At 52.4% G+C, this 22,030-nt stretch overlaps 2 protein-coding genes across 2 annotated transcripts in view; both read left to right on the top strand.

Moving 5' to 3' along the window:
* KNL1 (kinetochore scaffold 1) overlaps positions 1-3,016 on the top strand; it is a 46,445-nt gene extending 43,429 nt beyond the window's left edge. Inside the window, exons 23-26 of the mRNA XM_038741158.1 lie at positions 49-158; positions 350-468; positions 789-911; positions 1,581-3,016. Coding sequence (XP_038597086.1) covers positions 49-158; positions 350-468; positions 789-911; positions 1,581-1,719 — 491 coding nt within the window. The 3' untranslated portion in view covers positions 1,720-3,016. The remainder of the gene's footprint in view (positions 1-48; positions 159-349; positions 469-788; positions 912-1,580) is intronic.
* A 3,261-nt stretch (positions 3,017-6,277) lies between these two features.
* On the top strand, positions 6,278-21,722 carry RAD51 (RAD51 recombinase). The gene is made up of 10 exons (XM_038741390.1): positions 6,278-6,312; positions 10,766-10,887; positions 12,603-12,740; positions 16,101-16,218; positions 17,906-17,997; positions 19,603-19,697; positions 20,794-20,907; positions 21,003-21,132; positions 21,255-21,376; positions 21,505-21,722. The coding sequence occupies exons 2-10, from the start codon at positions 10,801-10,803 to the stop codon at positions 21,626-21,628; spliced, it is 1,020 nt and encodes a 339-aa protein (XP_038597318.1). The 5' UTR covers positions 6,278-6,312; positions 10,766-10,800; the 3' UTR covers positions 21,629-21,722.
* Positions 21,723-22,030: the final 308 nt, after the last annotated feature.

Raw genomic sequence — 22,030 nt, 5'->3', positions numbered from 1 at the left:
TCAATAAAAACGATGGGTTGATTGATTCCTTCCCTTTGGTTTTTGCAGTGGACAGAGTGCCTCCGTCCACCCTGCTTGTTCACAGGCTCATTTTCCAGTTCATAGAAGAGCAGGGATCCTGGAAAGAGGCTTACCCAACCCAACTCCAGATACCCAAGGTAAGTTCCGCCCGTTGGAACGAGGAACGGGAGCCCCTCCGGACGAGCAGAGCCAGATTCGGATGCGGCCCCGGGGCTGCCGAAGCCGGGTCCCGTGGAAGGAACCGGCCGGGTGGTTGGGAGCCTCTTTCTGCAGAGAGAGAGAGAGAGGAAAAACGAATTCATCCTTCTCCTTTCTCGTCCTCCTTCAGATGCTGCACGACTTCTCGCTGGTAGTGAGCCGCTGCCGTCTCCTGGGAGACGAGGTTGAGTTTCTGAGTAGATGGGGCCCGAAGTACAACCTCATCAAGATAGCCGTGAACGGAAATGAGTGAGTGACATGCGGGGAGCCTGCTTCCAGCTTCCTCCTCCCTCTGATTCACCTGCTCCTCCTCCTCCATCTGCTCCTTCTTCACCTGCTTCTCCTTCACCCGTTCATTTTCCACCTCATCATCATCATCATCATCATCATAACCCGTCCTTCTCCCCAGTCGCAACCGGCAGCCCACTCAGCCCCACAAAAATCCTCACTCCGCTCCCCCATTGAGTCACAGCTGGGCGTCCACCGGTCCTGGGAGTTATCCGGAGTGGCTGGTTCCCCGTCCCCTAGCTCACCCTCCCTCACTCCTGCTCCCGCTCCCTTCCCTACAGGGTGAAGCTCTTATTCTCCAGCACCGCGTCCTTTGCAAAGTTTGAGCTGACGATGTCTCTGTCGGCTAACTACCCCATGGCCCCGCTGCCCTTCACCTTCCAGAACCGCATTGGGAAGATCAGGTGAGTGAAGTTAGGGGCAACCGAGGGAGCCCTGGCCAGAGAAGCCGCGTGGCTCGGCGGAAAGAGCCCGGGCTTAGTCAAATCCCAGCTCCACCAATGGTCTTGGGCAAGTCTCTTAACTTCTCTGTGCCTCAGTTACTTCATCTGTCAAATGGAGATTAAGATTGTGAGCCCCACATGGGACAACCTGATCACCTTGTATCCCTCCAGCGCTTAGAGCAGTGCTTTGCACGTAGTAAGCACTTAACAAATACCATCATTATTATTATTATTATTTGGCTCCCTTCCCTCTGGCCCCCTGGAGTTTTGCGGGGGGGGGGGGGATCTGACACTGGCCCAGCCAGGGGACCGTGAAAGTGGGGGGCTCAGACAGACCCTCCCACCCCGTCCCCAATGGAGGAGGTTCTCTGAGGTGGCGAGAGACGGGACAGCCAGGCAGTTCAGTAGCGGTCAGGAAGTGGTCCTGGGCTCTAGGTTGCACGCTTTCCCCTGAGTGTCGGGCCGCCTTTCGTTTCCATCACCTGCCCGTCAGTGTGGCTCCGTTGAGTTGTCACGGGGCTCCTTTGTCCTCGAGAGACGAGCCTCTTTGAGACCAGCCAGGAAAACATTCCCGGTCTGCAGTGGCAGTGTAGGCCCCGGGGAACTCACCGTCCCCCTTGCCCTTCCCAGCCAAGAGGACGTGGCCGCCGTCCTGTCCAGAGTGCCCCTGGGCTCCAACTACCTGAAGACCGCCGTCCAGCTCATCCACCGGGATCTACTCCAAGGACCCCCCAGGGGCTCGCCAGGTCCCGGAGAGGCACCGCAGTGACGTCCCCGGATCTCCTTCCTCCTCGAGAGCAGCTTTCCGCCGGCGGTCCGGGCCACTTTAGCCCGCTGGAGCCACGGCTAGCGGTGCCAGGTCAGCGGGGCACCGCTCTGTTCCGTGGCGACAACTTGGACAGCTGGGAGAACCCGGCTCCAAACCAGAGCGGCTCTTGGGGATTGGGAGGGGAGGGCGAGTCCACCGGCGAAGTGGGGGGAACCCCGTTGGCCCCCCGGTGCCAGGTGTTTTGCGCATCGTCTGTTATTCTAGTTCCTGTTTCTTGACCAGCCCCGTTTCGGCTGAGGGACGTCTCCCCGAGCTGCCCCGGGAACCCTGCCCGGCAGGTCAGGCCAGCGAACACGGGGCCGCCGAACCGACCGCGCCTTCGGACGTACAGTCCTTTGGCCGTGTCCGGGCCCCCAGGGATTAAGCGTGCACCCCCTGGGAGGCCTAGCCCCCTTTCTCGCACAAGTGTGGGGCCGAGTTGAAATCCGTCCTCGGAGGCGGCGAAGCGCCGGAGCAGGTGGCCTGTGGCCAGCCGGCGGCGGGCGCCTTTTCCTCCTACGGAAAATTGGGCCCGGGGGAGATGTCAGAGTCCCTTCCGGCACCTTGTGTGCCCCCCACCCCACCCTCCCGTGAGTCTACCTCCATCTCCCGTCCCGGGACCGGTTCAACGAACCCCAGTGCTTCCCGAGGGGCGGGAACTCTGACCACCCCCCCCACCCTCCACTCCCGCACAAACACATCCAACAGCACTTCCCTGCCCCCCGGTTGGCTTTTCCCACTTTCCACCCTGGAATGCGGCCCACCGGTAGCATCGGCATCCGATTCAGGCTCCTCCGCAGGCAGAGTGTGTTGTCTCTCTAAGGCTGGCCTAGGGGAGGGCGGGTGACCCTGACGCCCCCGCTCTCGGCGCCTCCCGAGCATCCGCGAAGATGGAACGATTTTCGAGCGATCAAGCCGAGCTCCCGAGTTCCTTCTTCAGCACGGGCGTCCCGTTGCCGTCGCGAACCCCGGGGACCCCCTCCGCGGGCCCTGGCACCAAGTCTCAGGGAGCCCTCCGTGGCAGGGCGACCTCAGGATCCTCGCCCTCCCTGGAGAGAGAGCAAACCTCCCGCCTGTGGTACCGGAATCCTGAACCCGGGTCCTGGGGGCAAACAGCCAGGGAACGTGGCCCGTCGGCCCTCTCGTCCCCCGAGTTCTGTATGTTTGTATAGTTTGCCGTTTCTGTTAATTATCCGCCAGGCTTCCGGTGCTCTGAGAGAACGGAAAGCGTATTTAATAAAGTTCGTTTTTACTATTAGCAGCTGGCGTCCCTCACTCCCCCAGTGCCTTTTTGGGAACGTGCCGGGGAGTAAAATTCCCTCGAGCTAAAAAAACCGTCCCAGGTCTTCGCGAGATCCTGCCGTTCATTCATTCAGTCGTATTTATTGAGCGCTTACTGTGTGCAGAGCGCTGGACTAAGCGCTTGGGAAGTACAAATCGGCAACGTATAGAGTCGGCCCCTACCCAGCAACAGGTTCACACAGTCTGGAAGGGGGAGACAGGCAACAAAACAAAATATATTCACAAAATAAAATAAATAGACTAGTAACAGGTGTCAAGAAATGCAGGGAAAGGCAAAGCCCTGGTGAATGCGGTAGAGGAGTCCTGAGGGTGAGATGTCTTAACCCACGACCTGCTAGAACCCCCAGAGCGGCGTCCAGCCTACTCCTTCCTGTTCTCGGTGAAAGCTACACGTCCTTTTAGAAAGGCTTTCCGCTCTGGAGTTTCAGCCGTCTCTTGTCGAAAGAGACGTTGGCCCAAGGACTACAAAAAGAGACTCCTAATGGCCCAGGTTGGGTTCCGGGGGCAATCGATCCATCGATCAGTCGTATTTATTGAGCGCTTACTGTGCCCAGAGCATTGTACTAAACGCTTGGGAGACTACAGTACAATGGAGTTGGTAGACACGTTCCCTGTCCTCAAAGAACTTACAGTGTAGAGGGGTCAGGATGAAATAGCTGAATTTCATTCATTCATTCAATTTATTGAGCGCTTACCGTGTCCAGGGCATTGTACTAAACGCTTGGGAGACTACAATGGAGTTGGTAGACACATTCCCTGTCCTCAAAGAGCTTACAGTGTAGACGGGTCAGGATGAAATAGCTGAATTTCATTCATTCATTCATTCATTCATTCATTCAGCGCTTACTGTGTCCAGAGCATTGTACTAAACGCTTGGGAGACTACACTACAATGGAGTTGGCAGACACGTTCCCTGTCCTCAAAGGGCTTGCTTTCCGTTCTGGAGTTTCAGCCATCTCTTGTCCAAAGAGACGTTGGCCCAAGGACTGCAAAAAGAGACTCCTAATGGCCCAGGTTGGGTTCCGGGGGCAATCGATCCGTCGATCAGTCGCATTTATTGAGCGCTTACTGTGTCCAGACCATTGTACTAAACATTTGGGAGACTACAATGGAGTTGGTAGACACGTTCCCTGTCCTCAAAGAGCTTACAGTGTAGATGGGTCAGGATGAAATAGCTGAATTTCTTTCTTTTTCTTTCTTTCTTTCTTTCTTTCTTTCTTTCTTTCTTTCTTTCTTTCTTTCTTTTTCTTTCTTTCTCTTTCTTTCTTTCTTCCTTTGTTTCTTTCTTTCTTTCTTTCTTTCTCTCTTTCTCTCTCTTTCTTTCTCTCTTTTCTTTTCTTTCTTTCTTTCTTTCTTTCTTTCTTTCTTTCTTTCTTTCTTTCTTTCTTTCTTTCTTTCTTTCTTTCTTTCTTTCTTTCTTTCATTTATTGAGCACTTACCGTGTCCAGAGCATTGTACTAAACGCTTGGGAGACTACACTATAATGGAGTTGGTAGACACATTCCCTGTCCTCAAAGAGCTTACAGTGTAGAGGGGTCAGGATGAAATAGCTGAATTTCATTCATTCATTCATTCAATTTATTGAGCGCTTACTGTGTGCAGAGCGCTGTTCTAAGCGCTTGGGAAGTACAAATTGGCAACACGCTCCTCAGCGTGTCGATACAATAATAATAATAATAATAATAATAATAATAATAATAATGGTGGCATTTGTTAAGCGCTTACTATGTGCCAAGCACTGTTCTAAGCACTGGGGTAGATACATGGTAATCAGGTTGTCCCCCATGGGGTTCACATTCTAGTGTGGCTCAGTGGAAAGAGCCCGGGCTTGGGAGTCAGAGGTCGTGGGTTCTAATCCCAGCTCCGCCACTTGTCAATCAATCAATCGTATTTATTGAGCGCTTACTGTGTGCAGAGCACTGTACTAAGCGCTTGGGAAGTCCAAGTCGGCAACACATAGAGACAGTTCCTACCCAACAGCAGGCTCACAGTCTAGAAGGGGGAGACAGAGAACAAAACCAAACACACTAACAAAATAAAATAAATAGAATAGATATGTACAAGATAAATAGAGTAATAAATATGTACAAACATATATACAGGTGCTGTGGGGAAGGGAAGGAGGTAAGATGCGGGGATGGAGAAGGGGATGAGGGGGAGAGGGGGAGCTGGGTCAGCTGGGTGACTTTGGGCAAGTCATTTCACTTCTCTGTGCCTCAGTTCCCTCATCTGGAAAATGGGGATGAAGACTGCAAGCCCCCCGTGGGACAACCTGATCACCTTGTATCCCCCCAGCGCTTAGAACAGTGCTTTGCACATAGTAAGCACTTCTAGACTGAGCTCCTTATCTTCCCTCCCAAACCCTGCGCTCTCCCTGACTTGACACCTGTCCACATGTTTTGTTCTCTGTCTCCCCCTTCTAGACTGAGCCCATTGTTGCCGACTTGTACTTCCCAAGTGCTTAGTACAGTGCTTTGCACACAGTATGTGCTCAATAAATACGACTGAATGAATGAATAGATATTATTATTATTAGTAGTAATCCCCATTTTCCAGATGAGGTAACTGAGGCCTGGAGAAGTGAAGTGACTTGCCCAAAGTCACCCAGCTGACAAGTGACAGAATTAGAACCCACGACCTCTGACTCCCAAGCTCGGGCTCCTTCCACTGAGCCACAATCGGGTTGTCCCATGTGGGGCTCACAGGGACTGTCTCTATATGTTGCCAATTTGTACTTCCCAAGCGCTTAGTACAGTGCTCTGCACATAGTAAGCGCTCAATAAATATGATTGATTGATTTAAGCTCCATTTTACAGATGAGGCAACTGAGGCCCAGAGGGGCGGCTGTACCGGCCCCTCAGGAGCCGGTGGGCGGGGCCGGCCGGGTGGGGCCGCGGTGCGCGCCGGGAGTTGTAGTCCCATCTCGCCCCCGCGCACGCGCAAACAACCACTCCGTAAAGGGCCGCGGTGCGCGCCGGGAGTTGTAGTCCCCTCTCGCCCCCGCGCACGCGCAAACCACCTCTCCGTGAGGGGGCCGCGGTGCGTGCCGGGAGTTGTAGTCCGCTCTCGCCCCCCGCGCAGGCGCAAACCACCTCTCCGTCTCGTGGGCGGGGATTCCAGCCCGCCTGGGCCAATCACGTGCCCCGACGCCGGCGTGCGCCGTTTGGCGGGATTTCCGAAGGGGGGAGCGGCGGCGGGGCGCCGGGAGTGCGCGTGCGCGGGCGGAGCCGAGGGCAGGCGTCGAGCGATCAGGTGAGTGACAGGGCCTGATGATAATAATAATAATGATAATAATGGCATTTATTAAGCGCTTACTGGGTGCAAAGCACTGTTCTGAGCGCTGGGGAGGTTACAAGGTTGTCCCACAGGGGGCTCACAGTCTTTATCCTCATTTTCCATATGAGGTCACTGAGGCCCAGAGAAGTCAAGTGACTTAAGCAAAGTCACACAGCTGACAGCTGGAAGGGCCGGGATTTGAACCCACGACCTCGGGCTCCAAAGCCCGAGCTCTTTCCACTGAGCCAACGGTCACCGGCCCAACCAACCCTAACTGGTCCCCAGAGGGGCGTCGAGGCGGCCGCCCCCTCCTCCAAGAGGCCTTCCCAGACTGAGCCCCTTCCTTCCTCTCCCCCTCGTCCCGCTCTCCATCCCCCCCATCTTACCTCCTTCCCTTCCCCACAGCACCTGTATCTGTGTATATATGTTTGTACGTATTTATTACTCCATTTATTTATTTATTTCACTTGTACATATTTATTCTATTTATTTTATTCTGTTAATATGTTTTGTTTTGTTCTCTGTCTCCCCCTTCTAGACTGTGAGCCCACTGTTGGGTAGGGACCGTCTCTAGATGTTGCCAACTTGTCCTTCCCAAGCGCTTAGTCCAGTGCTCTGCACACAGTAAGCGCTCAATAAGTACGATTGATTGACTGATTGATTATACATATCTATTCTATTTATTTTATTTTGTCGGTGTGTGGTTTTGTTCTCTGTCTCCGCCTTTTAGACTGTGAGCCCACTGTTGGGTAGGGACCGTCTCTATATGTTGCCAACTTGGACTTCCCAAGCGCTTAGTACAGTGCTCTGCACACAGTAAGCGCTCAATAAGTACGATTGATTGATTGATTATACATATCTATTCTGTTTATTTTATTTTGTCAGTGTGTGGTTTTGTTCTCTGTCTCCCCCTTCTAGACTGTGAGCCCGCTGTTGGGTAGGGACCGTCTCCATATGTTGCCAACTTGGACTTCCCAAGCGCTTAGTCCAGTGCTCTGCACACAGTAAGCGCTCAATAAATACGATCGAATGAATGAATGAATCAGGTTGTCCCACGGGGGGCTCACAGTTTTAATCCCCGTTTCACGGATGAGGTAACCGAGGCACAGAGAAGTTAAGTGACTTGCCCAAAGTCACACAGCTGGCAAGTGGCGGAGCGGGGATTAGAACCCATGACCTCCGACTCCCAAGCTCGTGCTCTTTCCACTGAGCCACGCTGCTTCTCCAGCGTTAAACTTATTAAGTATTAAGACAGTAAGCGCTCAATAAATACTATTGAATGAATAAATAAATGAATTAAAGTGCTTACTGTGTGCCGGTCCCTAAACGCTGGGGTGGGTACAAACAAATCAGATTGGACATAGTCCCTGTCCCCCACGGGGCCCACAGTCTTAATCCCCATTTTACAGATGAGGGAACCAGAGAAGTGAAGTGACGTCTTAATCTCCATTTTGAGGTAACCGAGGCCCAGAGAAGTGAAGTGACTTGCCCAACGTCACCCAGCAGACAAGTGGCGGAGCCGGGATTAGAACCCACGACCTTCTGAATCCCGGGCCCGGGTTCTGTGCACTATTTCTGTAAAATGGGGATTAAGACCGCGAGCCCCCCCGTGGGACAACCTGATCACCTTGTAACCTGCCCAGCGCTTAGAACAGTGCTCTGCACATAGTAAGCGCTTAATAAATGCCATTATTATTATTATTTCTTGCTGCTTCTAGGTATTTATTGAATGCTTTCTGAGTGTAGATTCCTGCATGGAACCACCCCCTTTGGAAAGTAACTGCCTGCTAGAAGATGCCCGAGTTGGCATCCTAAAGTGACTACTGTGGAGGTGTCTACTCCACCCCGGGTCAATCAATCGGTTGTATTTATTGAGCGCTTACCATGTGCAGAGCACTATCCTAAGCGCTTGGGAGAGGACGCTATAACAGTTGTTAGACGTTCATTCATTCATTCATTCATTCAATCGTATTTTTTGAGCGTATTTTTTGAGCGCTTACTGTGTGCAGAGCACTGTACTAAGCGCTTGGGAAGTACAAGAGTTTATCATCTAGAGGGGAGACAGGCATTTTAATAAACTGTGGATATGTACAGCAGTGCTGTGAATAAAGGGTACAAATTCAATATAAAGATGAAGCAGTAGAGAGCGGGAATAGGGGAAATGGGGGCTTAGTCTGGAAAGTCTCTTGGAGATGTAGTTTCAGTAAGATTTATTTATTTTACTTGTACATATCTATCCTATTTATTTTATTTTGTTGGTATGTTTGGTTTTGTTCTCTGTCTCCCCCTTTTAGACTGTGAGCCCGCTGTTGGGTAGGGACTGTCTCTATGTGTTGCCAATTTGTACTTCCCAAGCGCTTAGTACAGTGCTCTGCACATAGTAAGCGCTCAATAAATACGATTGATGATGATGAGGATGATTTTGAAGATGAGAGAGGAAGAGTAAATGTCGATCCCCATTTTACAGATGGGGAAACTGAGACACAGAGAAGCGAAGTGACTTACCCAAAGTCAGGCAGCAGACAAGGTGCATTAGCACTCGAATCCTCCGACTCCCAACCCGCGATGCACTTTCCCCTAAGCCACACCGCCACTGTTGGAGTGACTATTCGTGATATTCATATTCTACATAATATTCATAATCTACATAATATTCATAGTCTACGAGCTTGGAAAAAGCTGTAAGGATGCCACTTTGGTTTGTCTGTGTCATTCAAGTTATATCTTCATTAAGCCCAGTATAGCTTATCTAAATGATAATAATGCTAATAATTGTGGTATTAAGTGCTTGCCATTTATTTGCAAAATGTCCTTTTGTACTGTGGTGCGAACAAGATTATCAGGTCCCACGTCGGGTGCACGTTCTAAGGAGAACGGGTATTGAATTCCCATTTTGCCGATGAAGGAATTGAGGCACAGAGAAGTGAAGTGACATGCCCAAGCTCACACAGCAGGCAGGTGGGGGGTGTCAATCTGACAGTCCAGTTCACTGCACCTCTAATGTGTGCAGTGTACTAAGTGCTTGGGAAAATTGAGGGAAGGTGTGGGAAGAGCCCGGGTTTGAAAGAGGGGCTGGGTTCCAATCTCGGCTCCGTCATTCTGTCATATTTATTGAGCACTTACAGTGTGCAGAACACTCTGCTAAACACCGTGGAATACACTATAACCATGAACAGACACATTCCCTGCCCACAATGAGCTTACAGTCAAGTGGGCGAGACAGCAATTAATAAATTACGGATATGGCTTTGGGCAAGATCACTTAACTGCTCCGTGCCTCTGTTTCCTCATCTGCAGTATGGGGTTTCAGTGATTCAATACCGTTTCTCTCTTCCCCTTAGGCCGTGAGCCCCTCATGGGACAGGAATTGTGTCTGACCTGATTTTCTTGTACCTGTCCCCACGCTTGGTACAGCGCTTGACTTACCGCAATTATTACATTATAGACAATCCGTGCTGTAAGGAGATTGCAATCGAGTAGGGGTGGTGGACCCAAAATACTTTAAAGATCGGAGGAAGAAGGAAAAGACGACATTTCCTCTTCTCCCACTTCCTTCTGTGTCACCCTTACACTTGTATTTGTGTATTTACCCAAATATTTATTCACCCTTTATTCACCCTTCTTTCAGCCCCACGGCACTTAGGTACGTGTGTATCCATTAAGCGCTTAGTACAGTGCTCTGCACATAGTAAGCGCTCAATAAATACGATTGATGATGATGATCATTTATATTAATGACTGTACATATTTTTTTTACTCTAATTTATTTGTACATATCTATTCTATTTATTTTATTTTGTTAGTATGTTTGGTTTTGTTCTCTGTCTCCCCCTTTTAGATTGTGAGCCCACTGTTGGGTAGGGACCGTCTCTAGATGTTGCCAACTTGGACTTCCCAAGCGCTTAGTACAGTGCTCTGCACATAGTAAGCGCTCAATAAATACGATTGATGATGATGCCTCCTGCTCTAGACTGTTAGCTGATTGTGTCTACCAACCCTGTTATATTTTACTCTCCCAAGCGCTCAGTACAGGGCTCTGCCCGCAATAAGCACTTAATAAATACAATTGACGGACAGACCGGTTTTGCTTCTCTCGCGGACGCTCTGGCCTCCCCTCACCCAGCCCTGACCAGACTGGGGTTTAGGGGGGACCCCGAGACGTCTCTATGGGGGGGCTACCAGGTGTGGGGGTGACCAGCCGGGGAAAGGGCCACGCCAGGAAGTTTAAATCAAAAACCAGCGCCCACCAGATAAGCAAGGCCGGCTCTGTCTCCATTTCTCAATCAATCAATCAATCAATCGTATTTATTGAGCGCTTACTATGTGCAGAGCACTGTACTAAGCGCTTGGGAAGTACAAATTGGCTTCACATAGAGACAGTCCCTACCCAACAGTGGGCTCACAGTCTAAAAGTCTAATTTCTCCTCAGATTTTCGTCAAGGAGGTGGCACCGGGGCGGGGAGGATGGCCATGCAGGTGCAGATGGAGGCCAGCGCGGACACCTCAGTGGCGGAGGAAAACTTTGGCCCGCAGCCCATAACCCGGCTGGAGGTAGGCGAACCCCCTCCCCGCCCCCCTCAACTCCAAGGGCCTCTACCTCACGTCCCACCCCGCGGGGCCCCTGGAAATCGCTGCCCTCCCCGGGATGGACGACATCAAATGTTAATTTGAAGGCCGTCTCTCCGTCCCCGAAGGGGACGATCCCTGACGACAGCTCTGGCTCAGAGATCAGCCCCTGGCTGACCCGCCACCTCGCTAGCTTCAAGTTAACCGTTCTGTGATCCACACGGTAATAATAATAATGAATGGCATTTGTAAAGCGCTTACTATGTGCAAAGCACTGTTGAAGAGGCCCGGCTTGTCACTTGTTTATAGGGTTTTTCTGAAACAGGAGACGCATGGAACTCGATTCCCCTCGGGAGACTAGGGCTCTGGCCAGCCTCCTATTCATGAAGGCAGTCGGTCCGTAAGCGCTTAATAAATGCCGTCATTATTATTATTATTATCTTTCTCAAGCGCTTACTGTGTGCAGAGCACTGTACTAAGTACTTGGGAGAGGACAGTACAACAATATAACAGATACGTGTCCCGTCCACAATGAGCTTAGCTGCTGTGTATCACCCCAGGAAGCAGCGTGGCCTCGTGGCTAGAGCCCCGGCCTGGGAGTTAGAAGGACCTGGGTTCTAATCCCGGCTGCCACTTGTCTGCTGTGTGACCTTGGGGAAGTCACTTCACTTCACTGGGCCTCAGTTCCCTCATCTGTAAAATGGGGATTAAGACTGTGAGCCCCACGTCGGACACAGTCCCCGGTCCCTGATTAGCTTGTTATCTACCCCACGCCGACAACAGTTCCAGGTACATAGTAATCGCTTAACAATAATAATCATCATCATCATCATCATCAATCGTATTTATTGAGCGCTTACTATGTGCAGAGCACTGTACTAAGCGCTTGGGAAGTACAAATTGGCAACATATAGAGACAGTCCCTACCCAACAGTGGGCTCACAGTCTAAAAGGGGGAGACAGAGAACAACACCAAACATACTAACAAAATAAAATAAATAGGATAGATATGTAAATAAATAGGATAGATATGTAATCATCATCATCATCATCATCATCATCAATCGTATTTATTGAGCGCTTACTATGTGCAGAGCACTGTACTAAGCGCTTGGGAAGTACAAATTGGCAACATCTAGAGACAGTCCCTACCCAACAGTGGGCTCACAGTCTAAAAGGGGGAGACAGAGAACAACACCAAACATACAAAATAAAATAAATAGGATAGATATGTAAATAAATAGGATAGATATGTAATAATAATGACGATGATGGCATTTATTAAGAGCTTACTATGTGCAAAGCACTGTTCTTGCACTATGTGCAAAGCGATCCGGTTGTCCCAAGGGGGGCTCACAGTCTTAATCCCCATTTTCCAGATGAGGGAAGTGAGGGCCAGAGAAGTTGACTAGCCCAAAGTCACACAGCTGACAATTGGCGGAGTCGGGATTTGAACCCGTGACTCTGACTCCAAAGCCAGCGCTCTTTCCACTGAGCCATGCTGCTTAATAAATACCATCATAATTATTATTATTATTTGACTCAGGGGGTGCCCTCCACCCTTCTCCTGGGAGTAGCTCCCACTCCCCCCACCTTGGCTTGATGCCCTCTCTCTCCCCCAGCCTGGGGGCTCTTCCCGTGAGTGTGGGCGGGTGGCACCCCGGCCCCGGGCCCTGAGAAGGGTTTCCCTGGCTCCGTAGCAATGCGGCATCAGCGCCAACGACGTGAAGAAGCTGGAGGAAGCCGGGTTTCACACGGTGGAGGCCGTGGCCTACGCCCCTAAGAAAGAGCTGATCAACATCAAAGGCATCAGTGAAGCCAAAGCCGATAAGATCCTGGTAAGCGCCGGACTTGGCTCGCGGTTTTGTTTGCGTGCCGCCGGCCCGATCGGCCCGTTTGAAACGGGATGATTGGTCCGGCCCTTTCCATCCCTACCGACATCAGATTGTCTGCCCCTCCAGACTGTAATATCATTGAGGGCAGGAAATGTGTCTGTTTGCTGTTACGATGTAGTAATAATAATGGCATTTATGAAGCGCTTACTATGTGCAAGGCACTGTTCTAAGCGCCGGGGGGGATACAAGGTGATCAGGTTGTCCCACGTGGGGCTCACAGTCTTCATCCCCGTTTTACAGATGAGGTAACTGAGGCCCAGAGAAGTGACTTGCCCAAAGTCACCCAGCTGACAATTGGTGGAGCCGGGATTCGAACCCATGACCTCCGACTCCAAAGCCCGGGCTCTTTCCACTGGGCCACGCTGCTTCTCTATACTCTCCCAAGCCCTCGGTTCAGTGCTTTGCACACAGCGCTCCGTAAATATCATTGAATGAATGAATCGCCGTCATCAGTGCTTTAGAGAAGCAACGTGGCTCAGTGGAAAGAGCCCGGGCTTTGGAGTCAGAGGTCATGGGTTTGAATCCCGGCTTCACCACGTGTCTGCTGTGTGACCTTGGGCAAGTCTCTTAACTTCTCGGAGCCTCAGTTACCTCATCTGTAAAATGGGGGTGATAAGTGTGAACCCCATGCGGGACAACCTGATCACCTTGTATCCCCCCACTCCCAGCGCTTAAAACAGTGCTTTGCACGTAGTAAGTGCTTAATAAATGCCATTATTATTATTATTATTATCAGTGGTATTAATTGACTCCTCACTGGCTGCAATGATGATTATTGAGCGCTAACGGTGCACTAAACGCTTGGGAGGGGATGCTCCAACAGAGTTGGTGGACACGTTCCCTGCCCACAGCGAGCTTACCATCTAGAGCCTCCTTGGAAAAGCGGGTGACTCCCTGCGATGCCCGTTTTATTCAGTCTGTCAAGTGCCACCCTGGTTTGCCGAAATGTCTTAATTCTAGGGAAAAAGACGCCACGGCCCGTCCCCGCTGGTCTGTTTCGTTAGCACCGAGGATATCTCGTCTCTCCCGGCACAAGGAACTCACTGTCTAGATAATACTCATCATCATCATCATCAATCGTATTTATTGAGCGCTTACTGTGTGCAGAGCACTGTACTAAGCGCTTGGGAAGTCCAAGTTGGCAACATACAGAGACAGTCCCTACCCAACAGTGGGCTCACAGTCTAAAAGGGGGAAACAGAGAACAAAACCAAACGTACTAACAAAATAAAATAAATAGAATAGATATGTACAAGTAAAATAAATAAATAAATAGAGTAATAAATATGTACAAACATATATACAGGAAAATAATAATGATGAAATTTGTTAAGCGCTTACTATGTGCAAAGCACTGTTCTAAGCGCTGGGGAGGTAACAAGGCAATCAGGTTGCCCCAAGGGGGGCTCACAGTTTTAATCAATCAATCAATCAATCAATCGTATTTATTGAGCGCTTACTATGTGCAGAGCACTGTACTAAGCGCTTGGGAAGTACAAATTGGCAACACATAGAGACAGTCCCTACCCAACAGTGGGCTCACGGTCTAAAAGGGGGAGACAGAGAACAGAACCAAACATACCAACAAAATAAAATAAATAGGATAGAAATGTACAAGTAAAATAAATAAATAAATAAATAAATAGAGTAATAAATATGTATCCCCATTTTACAGATGAGGTAACAGGCCCAGAGAAGTGAAGTGACTTGCCCAAAGTCACACAGCTGACCGTTGGCGGAGCCGGGATTTAAACCCATGACCTCTGACTCCAAAGCCCGGGCTCTTTCCTCCGAGCCACGCACTTCACTCAGTGAAGTGTTGTAGGATTAGCGCGTATTTTGCGCAGCACTGGGGTAGCCCCCTGTACTAGCGGGTAGAGCCTGGGCCTGGGAGACGGAAGGACCCGGGTTCTAATTCCAGCTCCGCCGCTTATCTGCTGTATGACCTTGGGCAAGTCACTTCGCTTCTCTGGGCCTCAGTTACCTTATCTGTAAAACGGGGATGAAGACTGTGAGCCCCAAGTGGGACGCGGGCTTTGTCTAAGCTGATGAGCTTGGCATCTACCCTGGCGCTTAGTACAATGCTTGGCACACAGTAAGCGCTTAACAAATAATCAATCAATCATTTATTGAGCGCTTACTGTGTGCAGTGCACTGTACTAAGTGCTTGGGACGTACAAGTTGGCAACATATAGAGACAGTTCCTACCCAACAGTGGGCTCACAGTCTAGAAAAAAGAAAAAAAAAGGGGCCAAGACAGTATTAGAACCCAGGTCCTCTGACCTCGAGGCCCATGCTCCTTCCACTAGGCCTTGCTGCTTCTCTTGGACCCCTCGGGTCCAGTAGACCGAGGCAGTCGGAAACTCCCCCAGCTTGTCCGGATGCCCAAGGGAGCCCAGATCAAGGGGCCGGGGGGCGGTCAAGAAAAGCGCAATATTCCCTGGGGGCGGTGGGGTCAGAGAACGGGCCTTATTTTGTTCCTTGGCGAACAGACGTTCGGTTTGTGTGCCTGAATCCTGCTGGGAAACCTGAACGGCCGCCGGGAAAGAGCAATTGGGAAGGGCTTCCGCCTCAAAACAGAGCGATGCTTCTTGGGATGCTCCTCTACCGCTAATCTCCTCACTGTACCTCGTTCTCGCCTGTCCCGCCGTCGACCCCCGGCCCACGTCATCCCCCGGGGCCTGGAATGCCCCCAGTCCCTCTGCCCCTCCGCCAAGCTAGCTCTCTTCCTCCCTTCAAGGCCCTGCTGAGAGCTCACCTCCTCCAGGAGGCCTTCCCAGACTGAGCCCCTTCCTTCCTCTCCCCATCGTCCCCCTCTCCATCCCCCCATCTTACCTCCTTCCCTTCCCCACAGCACCTGTATATATGTATATATGGTTGTACATATTTATTACTCTATTTATTTATTTTACTTGTACATTTCTATCCTATTTATTTCACTTTGTTGGTATGTTTGATTCTGTTCTCTGTCTCCCCCTTTTAGACTGTGAGCCCACTGTTGGGTAGGGACTGTCTCTATGTGTTGCCAATTTGTACTTCCCAAGCGCTTAGTACAGTGCTCTGCACATAGTAAGCGCTCAATAAATACGATTGATTGATTGATTGATTGATTGGGTGACTCCTTCATCTCCCAGAGGCCTGGAGAGATGGGCCGGCATTCCGGCCGTGGGCCTGACGGATGTCTCCTGGGATAGATCGGGGACGGGGAGGTTCAGCTCGACTTCTTGGGAGCCGTCGCCCCTCCCCGGCAGTCCCCCGTGGCAGTTTGGGCCCCCGCCCGTAGCTCTGTCTGTCTCTCCCTAGACAGAGGCGGCTAAGCTCGTCCCGATGGGCTTCACCACCGCCACCGAATTCCACCAGCGGCGGTCGGAGATCATCCAGATCACCACGGGCTCCAAAGAGCTGGACAAGCTGCTTCAAGGTAGCCACCCCCCTGCCCTCGCTCGGCAGGGGCCGCGAGCAAGAGCCGGAGTCCTGCCCTTCAAGGCCCTACTGAGAGCTCACCTCCTCCAGGAGGCCTTCCCAGACTGAGCCCCTTCCTTCCTCTCCCCCTCGTCTCCCTCTCCATCCCCCCATCTTACCTCCTTCCCTTCCCCACAGCACCTGTATAGATGTATATATGTTTGTACATATTTATTACTCTATTTTACCTGTACAGATCTATTTATTTTATTTTGTTAGTATGTTTGGTCTTGTTCTCTGTATCCCCCTTTTAGACCGTGAGCCCACTGTTGGGTAGGGACTGTCTCTATGTGTTGCCAACTTGGACTTCCCAAGCGCTTAGTTCAGTGCTCTGCACACAGTAAGCGCTCAATAAATACGATTGATTGATTGATTGATTCCCAGGCCTGACGGCTCCCTCCCGGGCCCATCCGTAAGACGCGGCCAACCCACTTGCCCTCCCTCCATCGTCAGGCTGCATTGTCCCCTGAGGGTCAGGGACCGGGTCCAATCCCACTATGCTGCGGCTTCCCTAGCACTGAGCATGGTACATTTCATTCGTTCAGTCAGTCGGATTTATTGAGCGCCTACTGTGTGCAGAGCACTGTGCCAAGCGCTTGGGAGAGCATAATAGAACAATAAACGGACACATTCCTGCCCACAGTGAGCTTGCAGTCTAGAGGGGGAGACAGACATTAATATAAATACTGTAAATAAATTGATTTTGGCACAAAGTGTTTAGTCAACCCTGGAACAGACTAGCTGAAGCGCTGACACTGTAATAATAATAATAATGATGGCATTTATTAAACCCTTGCTGTGTGCAAAGCACTGTTTTAAGCGCTGGGGAGGTTACAAGGTGATCAGGTTGTCCCACGTGGGGCTCACAGTTTTAATCCCCATTTTACAGATGAGGCCCAGAGAAGTGAAGTGACTTGCCCAAAGTCACACAGCTGACAGTTGTCGGAGCCGGGATTTGAACCCCTGACCTCTGACTCCAAAGCCCGGGCTCCTTCCACTGAGCCACGCTGCTTCTCTACTAATCGCTTAGGTGACTGGGATAGTATCAGTCAATCGGTGGTACTTCATCATCATCATCATCATCATCAGTCGTATTTATTGAGCGCTTACTGTGTGCAGAGCACTGTACTAAGCGCTTGGGAAGTACAAGTTGGCAACATATAGAGACGGTCCCTACCCAACAGTGGGCTCACAGTCTAAAAGCCCACAGTCTCAATAAGCGCTACTTATTGAGCGCTTACTGTGTTCAAAACACTGTACTAAACGCTTCGGAAAGCACAACACAACATCATCATCATCATCAATCGTATTTATTGAGCGCTTACTATGTGCAGAGCACTGTACTAAGCGCTTGGGAAGTACAAATTGGCAACATATAGAGACAGTCCCTACCCAGCAGTGGGCTCACAGTCTAAAAGGGGGAGACAGAGAACAAAACCAAACATACTAACAAAATAAAATAAATAGAATAGATATGTACAAGTAAAATAAATAGAGTAATAAATCTGTACAAACGTATATACAGGTGCTGTGGGGAAGGGAAGGAGGTAAGATGGGACGAGGGGGAGAGGAAGGAAGGGGCTCAGTCTGGGAGACCGAATTCCAGGCCTCAGGGGGCTCCCGGTTTTTCCCTGTCGCCTTCCCAGGGGGCATCGAGACGGGCTCCATCACGGAAATGTTCGGGGAGTTCCGGACCGGAAAGACCCAGATCTGCCACACCTTGGCCGTGACCTGCCAGGTGAGTCACCGTCGCCTTGCTCCCGGAAGCTGGGCTGGGAAGGGGACGGCGAGGCGCTGAGATGGGTCTGCCCAGCCAGATCTGCAGCTCAGCCCAGCCTCCTCCCCGTCCCCGGGGCCGCCGCCTCTCCCCCAAGGCCTCGAGAAAGCCGGGGAGGGGGCCGAGGATGCCCTAATAATTCCAGAAGTTCCTATGACCGGCCCAACCCCGCCACGCGTCCTTCTCCAAGCGCGAAGGGGTGCGTGTGGCGACTGGGGCTGGAGGGCCCAGGGGACCCTGAGGAGCCCATGGCGAAGGATGGGGAGAGGTTCGCCAGGATGGCATCCCCTCCTCATCCCCCCCGCCTTAATAATAATAATAATAACGATGGCATTTAGTAAGCGCTTACTATGTGCAAAGCACTGTTCTAAGCGCTGGGGAGGTTACAGGGTGATCAGGTTGTCCCACGGGGACCTCACAGTCTTCATCCCCATTTTACAGATGAGGTCGCTGAGGCCCAGAGAAGTGAAGTGACTTGCCCAAAGTCACCCAGCTGACAATGGGCCGAGCTGGGATTTGAACCCATGACCTCTGACTCCAAAGCCCATGCTGTTTGCCACTGAGCCACGCTGCTTCTCTAACCTCTTTCCCCTCACCACAGCACCTGCATATATGTTTGCACACATTTATTACTCTCGTTTGTACATATTCTATTTATTCTGTTAATACGTTTTGTTTTGTTCTCTGTCTCCCCCTTCTAGACTGTGAGCCCACTGTTGGGTAGGGACCGTCTCTATATGTTGCCAACTAGGACTTCCCAAGCGCTTAGTACAGTGCTCTGCACACAGTAAGCGCTCAATAAATATGATTGAATGAATGAATGAATGGGGTCACTAGGGCCTCGGATTCCCGGGAAGGTCTTGGGATGTGAGGGACTGAGAAGTTCCCACTCGGGGGGCTGGTGATCGGGTGGACTGGGGGGCTCGCAAACGGGTTGTTCTGGGGTCTTGGTCACTGCCTAAGGGAGCAGGCTGCCCCGTCAGAGCCTGGAAGGGGGAGGGAGCTTTAATAATAATCATTGTGTTCGTTACGCGCTTACTATACTAAGCACTGAGGTGGATACAAGCAAATCGGGTTGGACACAGTCCCTGTCTCACAGCCTCAACCCCCATTTTACAACCAATCAATTAATCATATTTATTGAGCGCTTACTGTGTGCAGAGCACTGTACTAAGCACTTGGGAAGTACAAGTTGGCAACATATAGAGACAGTCCCTACCCAACAGTGGGCTCAGATGAGGTAACTGAGGCCCAGAGAAGTGAAGCGACTTGCCCACGGTCCCCAGCGGACAAGTGGCAGAGCCGGGATTAGAACCCAGGTCCTCCTGATTCCCAGGCCCGGGCTCTATCCTGCAGGGCATGCTTTGCAAATAGTAAGCGCTTAACAAATACCATCATTATTATTATTATTGTGGTCGTAGGTGGGTGTTAGTGGACGGGGCTGGGGAGCGAAGACGGTCTGTCCGGCTGTGTCCCTTTGGCCCCTCAGCCACCGAAGCCCTGGAAGTTGGGGCAGCCGTGGCCCGCGCTCACCGTCCGCCACACGCTCTGTCGCTCTCTCTGCAGCTCCCTATCGACCGGGGCGGCGGTGAGGGGAAGGCCATGTACATCGACACCGAGGGCACCTTCCGGCCCGAGCGGCTGCTGGCGGTGGCCGAGAGGTGAGTTCTCAGGGCGCCTGTACCTTCCTCCCTCCCTCCCTCCCCCAGGGGTGTCTACTGGCCCTGTCCTGTCATTCCAATCAATCAATCAATCATATTTATTGAGCGCTTACTATGTGCAGAGCACTGTACTAAGTGCTTGGGAAGTACAAATTGGCAACATATAGAGACGGTCCCTACCCAACAGCGGGCTCACAGTCTAAAAGGGGGAGACAGAGAACAAAACCAAACATACTAACAAAATAAAATAACAGTCAACACGCACCCGCCCGTGGGATGGGCCTGAGTGCCCCTCCAGCCACCCCGCCTGCAGCTGGGAGCCAGTTGGCCTGGGTGGTGGGCAGCAGGCCCGGGTGTTGCCCATCTCCAGTTGTGAAGACGGTGATTCAGTCAATCAATTGTATTTATTGAGCGCTTACTGTGTGCAGAGCACTGGACTAAGTGCTTGGGAAGTCCAAGTTGGCAACATATAGAGACGGTCCCTACCCAACAGTGGGCTCACAGTCTAGAAGGGGGAGACAGAGGACAAAACCAAACATAGTAACAAAATAAAATAGAATAGATAGGTACAAGTAAAATAAATAGAGTAATAAATACGTACAAACATATCTACAGGTGCTGTGGGGAAGGGAAGGAGGTAAGGCGGGGGGGATGGGATGGAGAATGAAGGGAGGAGAGGGGAATGTTTACAACCACCCCATCCCAGTCCAAGCCTGGCTCGAAACTGGTGGTCGTGTGTTTCTCCCAAACGGCATCTTCGAAGGTGCAGGACAAGAGAATCTCGATACGACCCTGGCGTGTCAGAGAGACGCTGCCCTCCGATTGATTCACTTGCCCCCTTCCCTCCTGCCGGGCTCTACTTTTGTCCATCTGGAAGCCCTCTGAGTGCCGCCCTTCCCTCAGACTCTGGCTCCCAGGGAGGGCCTGAGGAGCGGCTTTTTGCTCCCCGGGCGCCCCACGGTGCCACCCCAGTGGGCACGAGGCAGGGAGGACCCCGGGCTCCGCCTCTCTGAAGGGGCGTTACAAGCAGCAGACCCCAGAAAGAGCGGGAGGCAGCTGCGGCCCAGCCTCCAGGTCTTCCTCTTCCTCCGCCCAGGTACGGCCTGTCGGGCAGCGACGTCCTAGACAACGTGGCGTACGCGCGAGGGTTCAACACCGACCACCAGACCCAGCTTCTCTACCAGGCCTCTGCCATGATGGTGGAGTCCAGGTACCCGCGGGGAGCACTGTCCAGGGACCGGGGCGGGGGGTGCCAGGCCTGGGCTCCCCTGTGATGCCCACAGCCTCTGCGCGCTGGCCCCTTAGGTACGCCCTGCTCATCGTGGACAGTGCCACCGCCCTTTACAGAACCGACTACTCGGGCCGCGGGGAGCTCTCCGCCCGCCAGATGCACCTGGCCCGCTTCCTGCGGATGCTGCTGCGGCTCGCAGACGAGGTGGGCACCGCTGTGCTGCGGTACGGACCCTCGCCTCCCCCGTCCCCGGCGGTCCTGAGCCGCCAAGCCCCTAGCTGGTGCCCCGAGGGACACTTCCTTGACCGCGTTCCTCTCCCTGCCAGTTCGGCGTGGCGGTGGTCATCACCAACCAGGTGGTGGCCCAGGTGGACGGGGCTGCCATGTTTGCCGCCGATCCCAAAAAGCCCATTGGAGGAAACATCATCGCTCACGCCTCGACGACCAGGTGAGGGGCTGGGGACTCGGGCGGGGAAGGGCCCGGGGGTGGGGGGGTGGAGGGGCCACGCTCCGGCCACCGCGACCCCTTGGTTTGGCTGCAACTGAGGCCGCCGGGCGACCTCTGTCCCCGGCCAGGCTGTACCTGAGGAAGGGGCGCGGAGAGACCAGGATCTGCAAGATCTACGACTCGCCCTGCTTGCCCGAGGCGGAAGCCATGTTCGCCATCAACGCCGACGGTGTGGGCGACGCCAAAGACTGAAGCCGGCCCCCGGGCCTGGCTGGACTTTGCCGCCCGGGGTTGAGGCCGGCTCCCAGGGGGCCGCCCGGCCTTTCCCCCCAACTGAGGGCCGGGGACCGGGCTCACGGCGCCCCGACTCGAACCCCCACCTGGCCGAGGCCAGCCTCCCCAACGCGCTCAGGTCCGTGAGTGCCGCTGCGCTTTGCGACGGGGGTGGGCGGCGGATGCTCCTTCCTGGTGGGCGTTGAGCGGGCTGGGGTCCGCCCCCGCACGCCCACGGCCCTGTGGCCCCCCGCCTGCATTCTGTAGCCATCAGCGAGCCGAGAAATAAACAGCCTCCGTTCTGAGGCTCAAGGGAGGGCTCTCCGCCTCTGCTTCGGGCGATGGGTGGGGCGGGCATATGGTGCTCTGCCCTGCGTGGAG

Source organism: Tachyglossus aculeatus (assembly GCF_015852505.1).
Source record: "Tachyglossus aculeatus isolate mTacAcu1 chromosome 12 unlocalized genomic scaffold, mTacAcu1.pri SUPER_6_unloc_1, whole genome shotgun sequence".
In the NCBI taxonomy this organism is placed as follows: Eukaryota; Metazoa; Chordata; class Mammalia; order Monotremata; family Tachyglossidae; genus Tachyglossus; species Tachyglossus aculeatus.
Note: the sequence above shows the minus strand (reverse complement) of the source record. Positions and strands in the feature narration are given on the sequence as shown.